This window comes from Apis florea, unplaced genomic scaffold (genome assembly GCF_048593485.1).
Source record: "Apis florea isolate Af1SG1 unplaced genomic scaffold, ASM4859348v1 contig_32_pilon, whole genome shotgun sequence".
Lineage (NCBI taxonomy): Eukaryota > Metazoa > Arthropoda > Insecta > Hymenoptera > Apidae > Apis > Apis florea.
The window spans coordinates 754,485-769,768 of NW_028256733.1; the positions used below are offsets into that span (position 1 = coordinate 754,485).

Genomic DNA, 15,284 nt, shown 5'->3' on the forward strand with positions numbered 1-15,284 from the left:
ATCACACCATGAGAAGAATTTTTTAACCAAAAAACAAACAATATCCACACGTTCACTCTTTTGTTTTGCTACTTAAACAACGAAAATCCCCAATCTGAGTTCGACGTCCTGCTGGCATTAACGTATTAACTGGCCAACAGAGAATACCTGTTGACTCATTTTAAAAAAACAAAATGGCGGATTTGAAGGCTACGTTATATGTTGTTTTGTTTTAGTTGTACATTTATTTAATTTTTATCAATTCGTGCTGTAAACTTTCCAAAAAGTGCACAAATATTTTGATTAATATGATATTTGCAAAAAAAAAGTATTAATAAAAAAATATGCTGAATTGTGAAATTACATTAATGTAACCTAAAATAAAATATTAATATATTAGCGTGAAATTAGATGTTGTAGTTTAATTTTGTAATATATAAATATAATTTTTGTAATATTACTATAAGTTATTGTTTTTTGTATTATAAATATTAAATAAACGCAAAATAGATTGTGTAAAAAAAAAAAATGGCGACTACGCGCGAAATTACAGACATGCGCACTGACGTTAATATTCCAATCAGTTTGACAACAGTCAAGAAGTTCTCCTAGATGAATTTAACCTCCTACGTATTTTATTGAAAAATTCTTATTTTAAGTGAAATTGTTCCTTATTTTTTATTGAATCGATATTACACATCAAAAATGGCAGCACCAGAGGCGATACAAGTCAGTTCTCTTCCTCTACCTCCAGTTCAGTATATTAATTTGTATACAGATGAAAATGTTCGTCGAGGCAGAACACCAAGGCCACCACCGCCAATACACGATACTTATTCGATGTTTGGAAATGTATTTAACGCTGATGATACAATTATTAGACCTCTCGAAGCTCAAGGAATTAAAAGGTTATATCCTCAACATTTCGATCGACGACGAGAGTTGAAAAAATTGAACCATTCATTGCTTGTTAATTTTTTGGATCTAATAGATTTGCTCGTACAGTGTCCTGACAGTCCAAGACGTGCAGAAAAAGTATTGTAACATATTATAATACATTTTGATAAAAACAAGTAGTCAATGTTCGTATTGTTGTTTACAGGTGGAAGATCTTAGTTTATTATTTATTCATATTCATCACTTATTAAATGAATTCAGACCACATCAAGCTAGAGAAACATTAAGAGTAATGATGGAATTGCAACGTAGACAGCGTATAGAAACAGCACTTAGATTTCAGAAACATTTAGAAAAAGTATGATTTTTAATTAATATTAACATAATATGCATTTCAAATTATAATAATTTTTTTATAGGTCCAAGAAATTTTACAACACGCATTACAGATGTTACCAGACACTTCAGAATTGGATTCTAAATTAGCAATAAATACAGATGCTATGGAATCTGTTGATAATTTAGGTTCTGAACAGCAAACTCCAGATCCATGTAATCCATGTGACCGTATTATGTGCAAAACAATAGATGATATGATCTCAACGAATGGATTATATTAAAATTTCTTTTTTAAGGACATATTGTAAAAATTATTGTAATTATAATTGTAAGATATATTGTAATAATAATTCTAGAAGTGTAGTATATTTATTAAACAACAGGTACAAATCTTCTGTACAATTTATCTGTTTCTATTACATATATTAAAAAGACATAATATAATTTAAATCAATAGTTTTTATTCTTCTAATAATATTGCAATAAATTTACTAAAGTAATGTTTACATATTTGAAATCATAATAAACAAAAATAATATTTTTAAAATGTTACAATATATTAATACATACAAGTAAATTTTTATATAATTATGTAATTGACAAATTACAAAACATTTGTATTAAATATTAATTAAAACATATAAATATTCGATAATTGTAAATTTTTCACAAATAGTTTAATTAACTGTGTAATAACACTCGATATTGGGCATAAAAAATACAACATATATTATGCAATATTATTATTTATTAAATTAAATGATAATATATTCATGAATTATTATTATATTATTATTAGCATTACACAATTTTTATTCAATGGTGGATAGGAAAAGGACACAATATGTTTTTAAACTCACCTTACAAAACAGCTACCATGAATATACAAATAAAAGATAATATACAACCATGCCTCAATTCCTGAAAAGAATAAAGTTATAATCTTTCCTTATAAATTTCCTCCTTGATCTGGTAATCTGTAATCAAAAAATGATTATTTTTGCTCTGCTTTGCTATCCATTCAACAAGAATCACATACAGCATCTGCAAAATAAAAAGTATGCAATAAAAATTATATCTTTATTTCTATATAATCAAAGAAACTTTTTGAATTATATTATATTTTTCATTTATATTTAATAAAAGATTTTAATAATTTTATATTGCTTTTATATATATACTTAAATCAATTATTTTAATAAAAAAAATTATTTATTTATTTAATTGAGAAAAAAGCTAAATATTTTATAACTATATAGAAATAATAAATAAAAAATATGTATAATTGTAAATATAACTAATATAATTTAAGAAATTAAAAACAAAAGCTCTCTTTAAGTTTCTTTGATTTTATTATATTTCCAAAAGATGTTCCATTTGGCATTTCTTCAATTACTCCCAATCGTTGTTTTCCTGTTGACAAAAGAAATAAAAAATGTTATCTAGAAAGAGGAATAGGAAGAACTAGGAAATACAGGAATACATTTTGATACTATTTTAACATCTAGAGTTGTTGTGGAAGAAAGAAATTGTCTGTCTTTTGCAAATACGTGTAACACCAATGTCCATGTCATAGCACAAACCGGTCATTTTGTACAGTATGAATTTTTAAACATTCTCTATATGAAATTTTTGGTTCTGATATTTGATAATTCTTCATTTCAAATGATTCACATACTGTGTCCTTGCACCATTTTCTCGTCATTATTTTATTTGTTGTATTGCCTGTTAAAGTACCTGATTAATAGTTTCATAATAAACACTTCTTGAAGTTCATGATGTCATCTTGCTCACTTCTTCCCACGTACTTATTCACTTTTTCCAAACTCAAGTTTCTCCAAATTGTATTTTTCATTTCTTTAACAATAAAAAAATTGTCATAACACAATTAGTATATTATTTTCACACCAATCTTCTCTTCTTTAAATGTCAATATTTCATTATGACAATTGTCAGTGATTATCACTGTGTTTAGTGAATTATTGATCCTTATAATTTTGTGTTTGAAACTTGTATGTATGGTGTGTACTTAAAGCTTTCACAAGAAAACACTTTCTTTACACTAAGATTTATAGAACAAAAAAGTTGTATTTCCTTTGTCACTTTTTTTAAAAAGCACTTTCTGTAAATAATCACTTTTACATTCTTCATTTTTATATGTACATTTTACAGGCCTGATATAGTTTTTATATTATTGCAGCTTTTACCATTTCATGCTTTTTAAAAATTTAAACAATCAGAGAGTTAATAAAAATTTTTTCTCCACGTTCCACGACCTCGCGGTCTATAACCACCTCGACCACCTGACCTATTTCCTCTAAATCTACCTCGACCTATAATAAATATAATGAAAGAAAATTCTTTTTCTATTTATAATCTTAACTAATATTTTGGAAAATAATAATGTTTCTTTTTGTTAAATTACCATAATTTGATGATATGTTTGAACTGTATTTTCCACTAGGAGGAGTATATAATTCCCTTTTACTTTTATCCTCTTTACTTCGTTTATTAGAATTGCTGTCATTTCCAAATGTAATTGGTGTATGTCTCTTTTGAGCAGATGAATGCTTTTCATTCTAGAATAATGAATAATAAAAAAATTAAGATATTTAATAAAATATATTTTTAAAGAAAAATTAAAACTAATTTAATATATACCTTCTTGTCATTAGCTGTTGTTTTCCATGAAAGATGTATAACACTTTTAAAACTGGGTGGTGAGTGAAACAGATCTTTGATTAAAGTGTTAATATTATTCGTTGTTTTCAAAGCAACAACTTTTAATTGATTCTCCTCTGACTTCAATTCTTCTTCTGATTTTCCACTAATTGCCTCTCGTAATTTTTTTATGTAACCTTGAATACCACGTGCAAAATACTGTAATCTTAATCTAAATTCCTTAAGCTGTTCTGGATCTTTCATTAAAAATTCTGGTGTTTGCTTGCATAATTTATGAAAAGCATACATGAGACATTCAACATGACTAAACTGTAATTGTGGTACTTCAGTTATTTCTGTGACTGGAGGTAGTGGCATATATGTCTAAGAAATTAAAATATCATTAATATTCTCTAAATAAAATATACATTTTCAATAATATTATTACTTACAATAAGAGTATTATAAAGTTGTTGTACTTTTTCTTCTGGCTTATCAATTGTGCCACAAAATACAGCTAATTCAGCAAGAAGTTTTAATAACTCCAATTGTACATCTCTTCCATCAGGTGAAGTAATTAAAGAAAGATGTGGTAAAACTTGTATACAAATATAAGAAACAAAACGTGATGAATCTATTTGAGACTAAAAAATAAATACATTACTGTAATAATAAATACATTTCGTAAATAAATACAAAATGACTTTTAAAAATTTGATTAAATTATATTTACACTAAAGAATGGAAGTGCATGTTTAATACATTGTACAAGTCTATTCCACTGTTCAACATTAGTATGTTTGAATGGTTCAGACAATTCAGCTTGTTCAACTGTAATATCTACTAATTCTTGCTGTCCACTAATTGTTGTACCTAATCTGGTCCATGCAAGAACTTCCATAATACTGTGAAATTCATCAGCAGTAACATCCTAAATATGGAAGTATATTTATAAAAATCATATAAATTAAAAAAATTATATAATTATAGTTATAAAAAAAATCATACTTGTAACACTTTTTTGCATTCTGAAATTAAAAGATCTTCTGGCTCTTTAGTAATAATATCATGACCTATTGCTTTTAATTTTGTTGCTAAGAATTTAATGCAACGCTCACGTGTTCCATCATCACCATTAATAATCTGACTAAAAAATCCACTTATTGTACCTAAAGAAAAAAATAATGAAATGTAGTTAACATTTTATAAGTTTATAATAAATGATTATATATTAATAATACCTCTTGGATCAGTTTTCATAAGAGACATAACACTATTATGAACTACAGCTAATTCAGATGGATCTTCAGCTTGAAGTAATTGAGCTAAAATATCTGCAATTCTAGCTGTATGTTCCTTGTTATCTTTACATAACGCAGGTAAATCTTTAATTGCTTGTTTTCTGATCTAAAAATAAATTATCAAATTTTATGTTTTTTACATATACATTATGCATATATTAATAATATAAATAATAAAAAAAATATACAGCCATATCCTCATCTTCACAAAGATCTAAATGGGCATCTATAGCCTGATCAGCCAATTTTGGGAAATATTTAAAAAACCTTGCAATGAATTGTGATGCTAATCGTTTTTCTTTAGGTGATCCTTTCACTGCTGTTAGAATCTCTAAATATTCTTTCTCATGCTGTAATGTTCAAATAAAAATTTAATAATATTCACTATTTCTTTTGATTAATTATTTATGTACAATTGAATCACTTCCATAATAAAAATACCATTCAATCAATTTGAAATTAATAAAATTATTTATAAATATAAAAAATATAAGAAAGAAAATATATATTTTATGCTTATAAATACAAAAAATTATAAAAGATAGAAATGAGTAAATGTGGTTATTCAATATAACCAAGTTTGTAGACTACCTCGGCTAATTTATCTTTGGCATCAGCCAAAATGCCAAAATTTTTGTATAATTTTTCGATACTGTCCATACTCATGATAAAATTATTATCGAATTTCCACATCTAAAGACACAAAACATATAAATACGATTTTACACTCAAAAATAGGTAATCTAGCCGGCCATGCACCACGCCAAGAAACGACAAAGATGGCAGCCGTTCCATATACATATATATATAACCAAAGTATGAAAGGATGGGCATTCATGGTGGCGTTCAAGTCGAAAATTACATATGTATGCGATAAATATTATCAAAATTACTACGTTGATTAAATATTTATATAAAATTTCTTGGAAGTTTTTTCATTTTCTCAGAACATTTCCTTGAAAAAAATTTCTTGAAAAAAATTCTTGAAAGTTTTTTCATTTTCTGAAACTGAGAATGTAACAATATATTATTATGAAATTTAAAAAAAATTTCATGATATCATATTTTATGCTACAACCTAAAATACAATCAATTTACTAAAATAAAGACAATATAATTAATCTTAAATTATTAATAAAATAAAATTAAAATAGATAATTAAAGCACATATATTTTAAATCATATAAAAATTTATTATTTTCTAAGAACATTTTGTATGTATATATATATATATATATATGTATATATTTATATAGATATTATAACAAAAATATTTATAAAATATTATATCAAAATTTACAATTTTTCCGTGAGTTCAGGAACAGCCTTAAATAAGTCAGCAACTAAGCCATAATCAGCTACTTGAAAGATAGGTGCTTCTGGATCTTTGTTAATTGCAACAATTGTCTTTGAGTCTTTCATACCAGCAAGATGCTGAATTGCTCCAGAAATTCCAACAGCAATGTATAAGTTCTATATAATATAAATTAAAATATAAATAATTTTTTAATAATAATAATTACATGTAATTAGAAATCAAACTTACTGGAGCAACAATTTTTCCAGTTTGTCCTACTTGTAAATCATTAGGTACAAAACCAGCATCAACAGCAGCACGAGATGCACCAACTGCAGCATTAAGTTTATCTGCTAACGTATATAATAATTTGAAGTTCTCACCAGACTTCATTCCTCTTCCTCCAGATATAACAACCTTTGCAGATGTTAATTCTGGTCTATCAGATTTAGATAAGTCTTGTTTAATAAATTCTATCAATTGTGATTTATAATCACCAACTGGTGCAACTTCACACTTAGCATTACCTCCTTCTAAAGGTGTAGCTTCAAATGAAGTACCCCTTATTGTAACTATTTTTACATTGTCTTTGCATTTTAAAGTTTGAATTGCATTCCCTGCATAAATAGTACGGATAAATGTATCAGTTGATTTAATATCAATAATATCACTTACTGGAGACACATCTAATTTAGCTGCAATCTTAAAAAATAAAATTTATATATGAATTACAAAAAAAATATTTCATAATTGCATATAAAAGTAAAAAAAATAGATCTTTTAATTTGATACTTACTCTTGGTAATAATGCTTTACCAAAAGCAGTAGCACCAGTTAAAATATGAGTAAATTTATATTCATTTTGAATTGCAAGAATCAGAGGAGTTAATGCCTCTGGAAAAAATCCTTTAAAAGCATCACTATCTGCGACCAAAACTTTGGATACACCATTAGCTTTACTAACACTTTGTGCAACTGTATCACATTTGTTACCAGCAACTAAGACTGTTATATCTCCACCAATCTTTTTTGCTGCACTTAGAGTATTACAAGTAATAGGTAATAGTGATTCATTATTATGTTCTGCAATAACTAATGTAGATTCATAGCGTGCCAGTAAGCCATGCTAAAATATTAAATAATTTGATTAAATATTTTGTTTCCTTTGAACAAACAGTTTAAAATTTCATTTTAATTTATATTATTTTTATTATTAATGATTAAGATATATAATTTTATATAAAATTAATATTTTTTTAATTAATGATTACATTTATTTAAAAAAAAAATTTTATAAATAAAAAAAACATTGAAATATTATAGATAATAGAAGTTTATATTTTGTTGATAAAAAAAGAATTGTATATATTAATCAATTAAGAATTATAGGTTAAAACAAATAAGAATCAAGAAAATTGAATCTCTTGATACTCACTTTATTTGCAATTCGAAATGTTCTAAACCAAGTAGCGAACATTTTTTTTATAATTTTTAAAGTTTCAGTTTGATATTTAATTAAACAATAATTAAGGAAATACTTATTCAAGTTAATTTTATATCTAATAATTAAATCGTATATTAAAGTCCAAAGTTCAAACAAAAAATAATGAAAAAAATAAAAATATTATCTCTAAATCGTAATAATTTTCTATCATATAAATCGTAATAATAAAATCCAAAGTTCAACCAATCAAATAATCAAAAAATAAAAAAAATATTTCCTATTTCTTTTAACATTTTTTAATATAAATAAAATAAATAATGATTAAAAATATATATATAAATAATATAGTATTTGTTTACACATAATGTTTTTTAATTTAAATATTTTAATTATTTTATTTAAATGGATTTAATTTCATTTATTAAAATTAAAATTTCTATGATGTATTTTAGTATATTTTATAAATGTACATATTATGATAATATAAAGATATATATTTTAAGTCAATTTAAAATAATATTAATTTTGAAACTAAAATATTTTTTTTTATATTATTATTAAATGGTCGTTAAAATTAACATTAATAATTCTAGATATTTTTAATTATTTTAAATTTTAAAACTGTTAAATTATATTATTAACATTAACATTTAACATTATTAAAATTAATATTATATTTATATATTTATGATAATATTTAAAATGTTTATCTAATATATATTTTTATATAAAAATCCTATGTTTAATATTTATTACTAAATATTTAGTAGTTTTGGTAACTTTCGTATAGTGAATTTTTAATATTGGAAATCCTGTTTAATGTAATACGCAGTCAACTTGGCCATTTCATCAGTGTTATCCGAGCAAAATGGTAAGATTAAAATAAAGTTACTTAATCTAATAATTATTTTGACATCCTATAAAATATATCTATATAATTATTAGAATATTACATTTAAAATATTTAAGAAATATATGAATTTTGTTATTTATTTTAGTCGGCTCACAAAACATTTATTATCAAACGAAAACTTGCTAAGAAATTAAAACAAAACAGACCGATTCCTCAATGGGTCAGAATGCGTACTGGCAATACTATTAGGTAAACATTATTAAAATATTTGTATTTTCATTTAATCTATTATTTATTATTGTTATTGTTTTATATGTTATTGTATAATTTTATAGGTATAATGCTAAACGGCGTCATTGGAGAAGAACCAAGTTGAAGCTGTAAAATAAATTAATGTATTTGCTTCACATTTATTATAATATATTAATTATTCATTTTTAAATAAATTCTAACCGTAACATTAAATTTACATCTTATATTTATAAAAATTTATTTCTTAATTATAACAAATTTTATATCAATCAATTAATAACTTCAGAAAAAAGATGAATCATTTATTTACATATATTTATATACATATTATAAGGAATTATATATTTTGCGGCGATGCATTTGTTCCATCCATTCTTTCAATAATTCTTCACCACTTTTAGGTGCTGGTAAGTAATAATGTTTTGGTGGTTTTCCTTCTTCTAAACGTACAAAGTAATGAGTATGTCTATAATGTACTATTCCAGCTCTTGCTCTAGCATGACGTCGCATTCCTTTTATTACAGCACCTTTTGTTGCAAAAGATTCAGCTAAAAAATTAATTGAAATAATATAATATTGCTAATATATTTGAATATATTTTATAATTAATATATTAATATCAATATTAATATACTGACCAACCCATAAATTACTTTTGAATTCAATATCATGTTCTTCCACAGCTATATTTTGTGCCTCTAAGATCACTTCTTTGGCTATAGCTGCACCTTTTTTCTTTAAAAAACTCAATTGTTTAACAGCTTCATCTACAGACATACCTCTTACAAAAGAAGCAATATACCACATTTTCAATGGACTATATTTTATGTTTTTTCTTACATGACAAACATACTATAAAATATAAATATAGAAAATACTTATGTTTCAATTGATAAGATAAAATTCTTTAATTATTAATTAAAATTATATTTACACCTGGTCTTCTTTCTTCATTTGGTTTTTGTGGAGGAAAAACAACATTATTATATTTAAGGAAACTTGTTGTGTCATCATCGTCATCGGATTTAAAATAATAATATGATCTTTGTATACTAGATAAATAATTCGAATTAGTTGTTTTAAATAATCTATCTGATATAAATCGTACACACTGTTTTATATTCTGCATTTTCTATAAAGATGAAAAAATATGCATAAAAATTATGAATTAATTTATTAAAATTATTTTCTTTTATAAATATTATATGTATTTATAAAAAAATAATTAATGTAATTTATTTTTAATATAAATATTTGTAAAATAGTAAAAAATAGTAAAAGATAACCTTTTAAAATCAAAATGCATATTTATAAACAAATGCTAGTTAAATATCAATTAAAAATATTATACTTACATTTATTTTTTATAATATATAAATATTTAAAAACTATATAATCAAAAATTTCTAATTAATATTTTATTGTAATATTTTATTATAATAATAAAATATTTTCAAATATTGTCTTTAAAACATATCTATTCAAAAAACACTAGATATTATTGACAGAAATATTTTAACCTGACATACAAAATTAGAGTTTATTTATTTTATGACAAATTCTTATTCTATTTATAAAAATTAGAAATTGTTAGTTCAAAATAACTAATTTTTATTAATTATATAAAAATTAAAAAATTATTTCATTTAATTAAAAAAAAGATCAATATTAAGTTTTAAAAATCGATACTGTGTGTCTTTTTATTTACTTTTTTTTATAATTCATTTTCTGTTATTATTAATAAAATTGTTTTTTTTATAAATAAATTTCATTCGAGTAGACATTTTGATTGGTTGATTAGAGTCAAATTGTCAGATATGTCAGCAGAAATAATAATCAGTATATTATAAGCAGCACCTACCTATCGTCACTTACACGTAGTCGAATGCTCTACTTTGTATCGTGTTCATGACGCAACTTATTAAATTGCTATGGCGGAGAATTAGTGTGTGATTAAATCTATTTATTATTTTGCTCCGTCATTGCGTTAGTATAAAGTTTAATTCGGTCTTTAAAAAAAAAATCATGGATAGTAATAAAGATGAGGCGGAGCGATGTATGGAACTTGCAGAACTATATCTACGAGAAAAAAAGTACGAGGAAGCAGAAAAATTTGTACGTAAAGCATTAAAACTATATCCAATGAAAAAAGCAGAAGGTAAGTTGACAAAAATCTATTTCAACCAGTGTAGAATATTAATCAATTGCTTTTATTTTTTATTTTATTCATTCATAAAATTGTCATTACATTGAAAGGAATCTACCGTACCGTACCGTATTTCTAAATTTCAACAAGATTATGTTATGAAATTGTTATATTTATTATTTTTTTAGAAATTATTTTAATGTTTATTAAGTTTAAAAAGCAATTTCTATAGTCATACAAAAATGAAACTTCATTTACATTTATTATTATTATGTAAATTTATCATTATGTAAATTATTATTAAAAGAAAGTAGTATAAATAAATAAAAATAAAAAATTGATGATGAAAATGAAATTTATATAATTATGTGAAATATAAAATATTTTCATATTTTATGAAATATTTTAAAATATTTAAAATAATTTATTATATATTTGTAGATGTGTTAGCAAAAGTGACAATGTTATCAAAGCAAAATCAAAAGTCTGAATCTGAACCTACACTTAGGAAACGTCAAACTGCATCTAAAGAAACCACACATACTCAAGCTTCTAGTGATTATACAAAGGAACAACTTGAACACATTAAAAGGTATTTATATTAATTAAAGTTTCTGAAGTTTTAAAAACATCAATGTAAACAAAATATTTGAAATATAATAATAAAACTTATTATTTTATTCCGATTATATCATAATCTAATATTTTTCCTTATTATTAATAAACTTTAATATAATTTATTTGTTTGCAGAATCAAAAAATGTAAAGATTATTATGAAATTTTGGGTGTAAATAAAGATGCAACTGATAGTGATATTAAGAAGGCATATAAAAAATTAGCACTTCAGTTACATCCAGATAAAAATAAAGCACCAGGTGCTGCTGAAGCCTTTAAAGGTAAATGATAATTAAAATGTATTTGTAACAAATTTATTATAACAAATTGTAATTTACATATACACAGCTATTGGAAATGCTGTTGCTATATTGACTGATGTCGAAAAGAGAAAGCAGTATGATATGTATGGTCCTGAGGAAGAAAGACTTCAAAGTGCTCAAGCTCATCAAAATCACTCACATTATAATTATACAAGAGGATTTGAAAGTAAGATTATTATATTATGTTTATTTTTTTCATAGAATTATTTTATATCATAAATTCTTATGAGTATCTAAATAATACTGATTAAATTAATTCTTTTTAGCTGATATAACAGCAGAAGAATTATTTAGTATGTTCTTTGGAGGTGGATTTCCACAACAAGAATTTTATATGAGACGTTCTGGTAGATGGGCAAGACAACAAGATGCACAAGCTCAACATGCTCACTCTCAAGTATGTAAAAAAAATATATTTATTTAGATACTTCAATTAAATATACGATTATTTTAACAAATATTATGATTTTTAGCAAGCAAATGGATATACCACATTCCTTCAAATGTTACCTGTGCTATTATTAATATTGTTAACTATGATGAGCAGTTTCTTTATATCAGATCCTGTATATAGCTTGCATTCTAACGCGTAAGTGTATTTACAAATATTTACCAACGAATAACGACGAATAAATTAGTTTTAATTAATAATTCTATGTGATGTTTCAATTCTATTACTTATACTTTATTTTCTCGGCTTTTGTCTCTGGTATATTTTATTTCAAACAAGAGTGATTGATTTGTATGAAAGGGATTATATGCACATTTTAAATTTGTGCGCAGAAAATATTCTGTACTGAGAACAACTCAAGGATTAAAGGTGCCCTACTATGTCAAAGAAAACTTTCATACTGAATATCAAGGCAGCTTACGTAGACTAGAAATTTCTGTTGAAGAAGAATACCTGAATAATTTGAGACATGCCTGTTTTAGAGAGAAAAGTTATAGTAAGTATTTTATTTAATTGATTTTTAAATGCCCCAATATAGCAGGGTACTGTTGCTCTTAGAAATAATGAAAAAAAGACTTTAATAGTCAAGAAATATATCTATCTTTTTGGATACATTGTTTCTTTAATCCCTAGGAGAAACAATGATGTGGAAAGCAAGAAACTTTGGAGATCAAGAATTATTTTTCAAAGCTAAAAATATTGAAACACCTTCATGTAAGAAGGTACAAGAATTACAAGGAGCATAGCGACGTTATGTTATTGAATAGAATTTTGTTGTAGATAGGTGTATATTATATTTACACATGTGTAGTTACTATTGGATGAAATGAAGAATATCAAACATTATAATACATATGCGAATATATTATATATCTTCGCATCAAAATTGATAAATGATATTCTTCTTGATCCATGAATTTTTACATAGGCCGTTTAAGCTGTTTGTTCCATATATTCAAATTGTAAATTAATATAGGATTCATTATAGTAGCGAGTATGATGAATTCCAATGGTATATGAATCTATCATATGATATAATTAAGGTAACATATTTCAAATTCATTAGATTGAATCATATAATTTTAAAATATAAAAATCATATGTTGATTAATTTATATGCATTGTTAATCAGGATTATTTATGTTCCATTATTACGACACGAGGAGAAATAGCTGATTGATATAGTAAGTGATTAATTTTGAAGATTTTAAAATATTTCTAATTATTTATATTCATTGAAAGAATTTGTTCATTAAAATTTTAATTCAATTCTTGCCGTATTATTTAAATAAATAGCAATTTAAATATTAAATTAAAAGTTTTTCAATGCTAGCACATAATGATTTTGACGATTTTGATAAAAATATTGTTGCAACATTAAAACTGCTTGTACACAAGAAATTTAGGAATAAAGATTTAGAAAACTCATTTAAATTATATATGAGAATAAAAAAATATAAGAGGAAATGAATGAAATTAATGCATGCATTTCTTTTAAACAAGAATAAAAAAAATTAATTTTAATATTGAAAAAGCACATTTAGTTTGTAAGGCCTAAGTTGTGAATAATATCGAAATTCATGTGAATTTTTTTTTTGCATTAAAAGATAATCTATTACACAGTATTAAATAATATAGAAAGTTAATAATGTTAAAAATTTTATGGACGCAATATTACACTGGATACATTCCTTCTGTTATGAGAAATGCACGATATATTACAAGCAACTAAAGAACATAGTAATTGTGACACATATTTACATTCGTGTATATTATTTTTTACTTGAAAAATTTATGTAATTCAAACTAAAGAAAGAAAGGCATACATATTATCATGAGAAATGAATAATAAGCAATTTTAATTGAGCTATTGTCATACACCATACACGTACCATACACGTCATCGCGTCGTAAATTTTTATATGGGCATAAAGTTGGAAAAGAAAGAAATTCCTATCAATCTGATAAGTGACCACTTATGTTTATTCTTATTTATAAATTATAATGTACATGGATAACATAAGATAGTTGACCAATATATTTATCTTGAGAAAATATTTTTTTTGTGTGATGTTGGAATTTTTTGGTACTAATTGTTATCTTTATAATAATCCCAAATTGTTGAACTTTTTGAAATCATTCGAGAATGACATTTGAAACATTTATGCGAATCAGTTTAACCGAACTGCACATATCAAATTTGTTTTATAATTTGGCCAACTCTTGTATGTTTAATAGCACTTATTTATCTAAATCATTACGTGTATGTTATATAAATATATATGTCAAAGTATTTTAATTAGCTTCAAAATAAAGGAATTTTAAAAATTAATCAATTTGAAAGTTTATCAATTTTTTAAAATTATTAATTATTAATAAATGCTAAAAGATTATACATTAATGCTTTCATTATGAAAAGATAAATCTATACCATACTTCACCTGTGATGTTCAATCCATCTCATCTATACTAATGCTTTTATCAATTTATTTGTTCTTTTCTCAATTAAATTTATCAGTGATTGATAACATAAGTAAATATCTTTTATCTATATATTTCGAAAATATATTTAAAAAACATAACAATTGTCAAATCATCTTTAAACTTCACTTTGATTTCTTTTAATAAATATTATAAATTTAACGTTAATGTAATTTTTACAGATTACTCCTCATTCCACGGATTCCTGCGAATTAAGAAATTTCCTATCGAGTAACAAATATTT

The 15,284-nt window shown here is 24.0% G+C and overlaps 5 protein-coding genes and 1 long non-coding RNA gene across 7 annotated transcripts; 3 read left to right on the forward strand and 3 right to left on the reverse strand.

Annotated features, from left to right (window-relative positions):
- The first annotated feature begins 157 nt into the window (after nucleotides 1-157).
- MED7 (mediator complex subunit 7) lies at nucleotides 158-1,665 on the forward strand. Its single transcript, XM_003697800.4, has 3 exons — nucleotides 158-1,014; nucleotides 1,082-1,234; nucleotides 1,296-1,665. Exons 1-3 carry the CDS (start codon nucleotides 685-687, stop codon nucleotides 1,494-1,496), a joined length of 684 nt encoding a protein of 227 aa, XP_003697848.1. The 5' UTR covers nucleotides 158-684; the 3' UTR covers nucleotides 1,497-1,665.
- A 278-nt stretch (nucleotides 1,666-1,943) lies between these two features.
- Nucleotides 1,944-6,185, reverse strand: cass (apoptosis inhibitor cassowary). The gene is made up of 9 exons (XM_003697861.3): nucleotides 5,769-6,185; nucleotides 5,366-5,527; nucleotides 5,118-5,283; nucleotides 4,885-5,045; nucleotides 4,610-4,807; nucleotides 4,329-4,520; nucleotides 3,877-4,260; nucleotides 3,641-3,794; nucleotides 1,944-3,548 (listed from the first exon to the last, which is right to left on the reverse strand). Exons 1-9 carry the CDS (start codon nucleotides 5,868-5,870, stop codon nucleotides 3,460-3,462), a joined length of 1,608 nt encoding a protein of 535 aa, XP_003697909.1. The 5' UTR covers nucleotides 5,871-6,185; the 3' UTR covers nucleotides 1,944-3,459.
- Nucleotides 6,186-6,349: 164 nt separating this feature from the next.
- Nucleotides 6,350-8,470, reverse strand: wal (electron transfer flavoprotein subunit alpha wal). Its single transcript, XM_012492535.3, has 4 exons — nucleotides 7,910-8,470; nucleotides 7,271-7,600; nucleotides 6,724-7,176; nucleotides 6,350-6,650 (listed from the first exon to the last, which is right to left on the reverse strand). Exons 1-4 carry the CDS (start codon nucleotides 7,949-7,951, stop codon nucleotides 6,474-6,476), a joined length of 1,002 nt encoding a protein of 333 aa, XP_012347989.1. The 5' UTR covers nucleotides 7,952-8,470; the 3' UTR covers nucleotides 6,350-6,473.
- A 284-nt stretch (nucleotides 8,471-8,754) lies between these two features.
- Nucleotides 8,755-9,236, forward strand: LOC100871906 (ribosomal protein L39). The gene is made up of 3 exons (XR_001112798.3): nucleotides 8,755-8,789; nucleotides 8,917-9,020; nucleotides 9,107-9,236. It is a non-coding gene; the product is annotated as a ribosomal protein L39 (long non-coding RNA).
- A 68-nt stretch (nucleotides 9,237-9,304) lies between these two features.
- On the reverse strand, nucleotides 9,305-11,115 carry mRpL22 (mitochondrial ribosomal protein L22). Of its 2 annotated transcripts, XM_086911482.1 has the most exons (5): nucleotides 10,732-10,896; nucleotides 10,379-10,411; nucleotides 9,958-10,155; nucleotides 9,662-9,875; nucleotides 9,305-9,571 (listed from the first exon to the last, which is right to left on the reverse strand). In XM_086911482.1, the coding sequence occupies exons 3-5, from the start codon at nucleotides 10,150-10,152 to the stop codon at nucleotides 9,351-9,353; spliced, it is 630 nt and encodes a 209-aa protein (XP_086767608.1). In that variant the 5' UTR covers nucleotides 10,153-10,155; nucleotides 10,379-10,411; nucleotides 10,732-10,896; the 3' UTR covers nucleotides 9,305-9,350. The 2 variants fall into 2 exon arrangements, with proteins under 2 accessions (XP_086767608.1, XP_031775279.1); XM_031919419.2 differs by lacking the exon at nucleotides 10,379-10,411 and having other exon boundaries at nucleotides 10,885-11,115.
- LOC100872026 (dnaJ homolog subfamily B member 12) lies at nucleotides 10,893-14,891 on the forward strand. Its single transcript, XM_003697803.3, has 8 exons — nucleotides 10,893-11,181; nucleotides 11,611-11,761; nucleotides 11,921-12,066; nucleotides 12,134-12,274; nucleotides 12,375-12,505; nucleotides 12,582-12,697; nucleotides 12,892-13,055; nucleotides 13,193-14,891. Exons 1-8 carry the CDS (start codon nucleotides 11,049-11,051, stop codon nucleotides 13,303-13,305), a joined length of 1,095 nt encoding a protein of 364 aa, XP_003697851.1. The 5' UTR covers nucleotides 10,893-11,048; the 3' UTR covers nucleotides 13,306-14,891.
- Nucleotides 14,892-15,284: the final 393 nt, after the last annotated feature.

Coding starts and splice junctions, on each gene's coding strand:
- MED7 (XM_003697800.4), top strand. CDS start 685: ATGGCAGCACCAGAGGCGATACAAGTCAGTTCTCTTCCTCTACCTCCA. Junction 1,015..1,081: donor GTCCAAGACGTGCAGAAAAA/GTATTGTAACAT, acceptor TGTTGTTTACAG/GTGGAAGATCTTAGTTTATT. Junction 1,235..1,295: donor TTCAGAAACATTTAGAAAAA/GTATGATTTTTA, acceptor ATTTTTTTATAG/GTCCAAGAAATTTTACAACA.
- cass (XM_003697861.3), bottom strand. CDS start 5,870: ATGTGGAAATTCGATAATAATTTTATCATGAGTATGGACAGTATCGAA. Junction 5,046..5,117: donor TATGAAAACTGATCCAAGAG/GTATTATTAATA, acceptor TTTTTTCTTTAG/GTACAATAAGTGGATTTTTT. Junction 4,521..4,609: donor ATGCACTTCCATTCTTTAGT/GTAAATATAATT, acceptor TTTATTTTTTAG/TCTCAAATAGATTCATCACG.
- wal (XM_012492535.3), bottom strand. CDS start 7,951: ATGTTCGCTACTTGGTTTAGAACATTTCGAATTGCAAATAAA. Junction 7,601..7,909: donor CATTTCGAATTGCAAATAAA/GTGAGTATCAAG, acceptor TTAATATTTTAG/CATGGCTTACTGGCACGCTA. Junction 7,177..7,270: donor GTAAAGCATTATTACCAAGA/GTAAGTATCAAA, acceptor TTATTTTTTAAG/ATTGCAGCTAAATTAGATGT.
- mRpL22 (XM_031919419.2), bottom strand. CDS start 10,152: ATGCAGAATATAAAACAGTGTGTACGATTTATATCAGATAGATTATTT. Junction 9,876..9,957: donor ATGAAGAAAGAAGACCAGGT/GTAAATATAATT, acceptor TATATTTTATAG/TATGTTTGTCATGTAAGAAA. Junction 9,572..9,661: donor CAAAAGTAATTTATGGGTTG/GTCAGTATATTA, acceptor TTAATTTTTTAG/CTGAATCTTTTGCAACAAAA.
- LOC100872026 (XM_003697803.3), top strand. CDS start 11,049: ATGGATAGTAATAAAGATGAGGCGGAGCGATGTATGGAACTTGCAGAA. Junction 11,762..11,920: donor CAACTTGAACACATTAAAAG/GTATTTATATTA, acceptor ATTTGTTTGCAG/AATCAAAAAATGTAAAGATT. Junction 12,698..12,891: donor TATAGCTTGCATTCTAACGC/GTAAGTGTATTT, acceptor ATTTGTGCGCAG/AAAATATTCTGTACTGAGAA.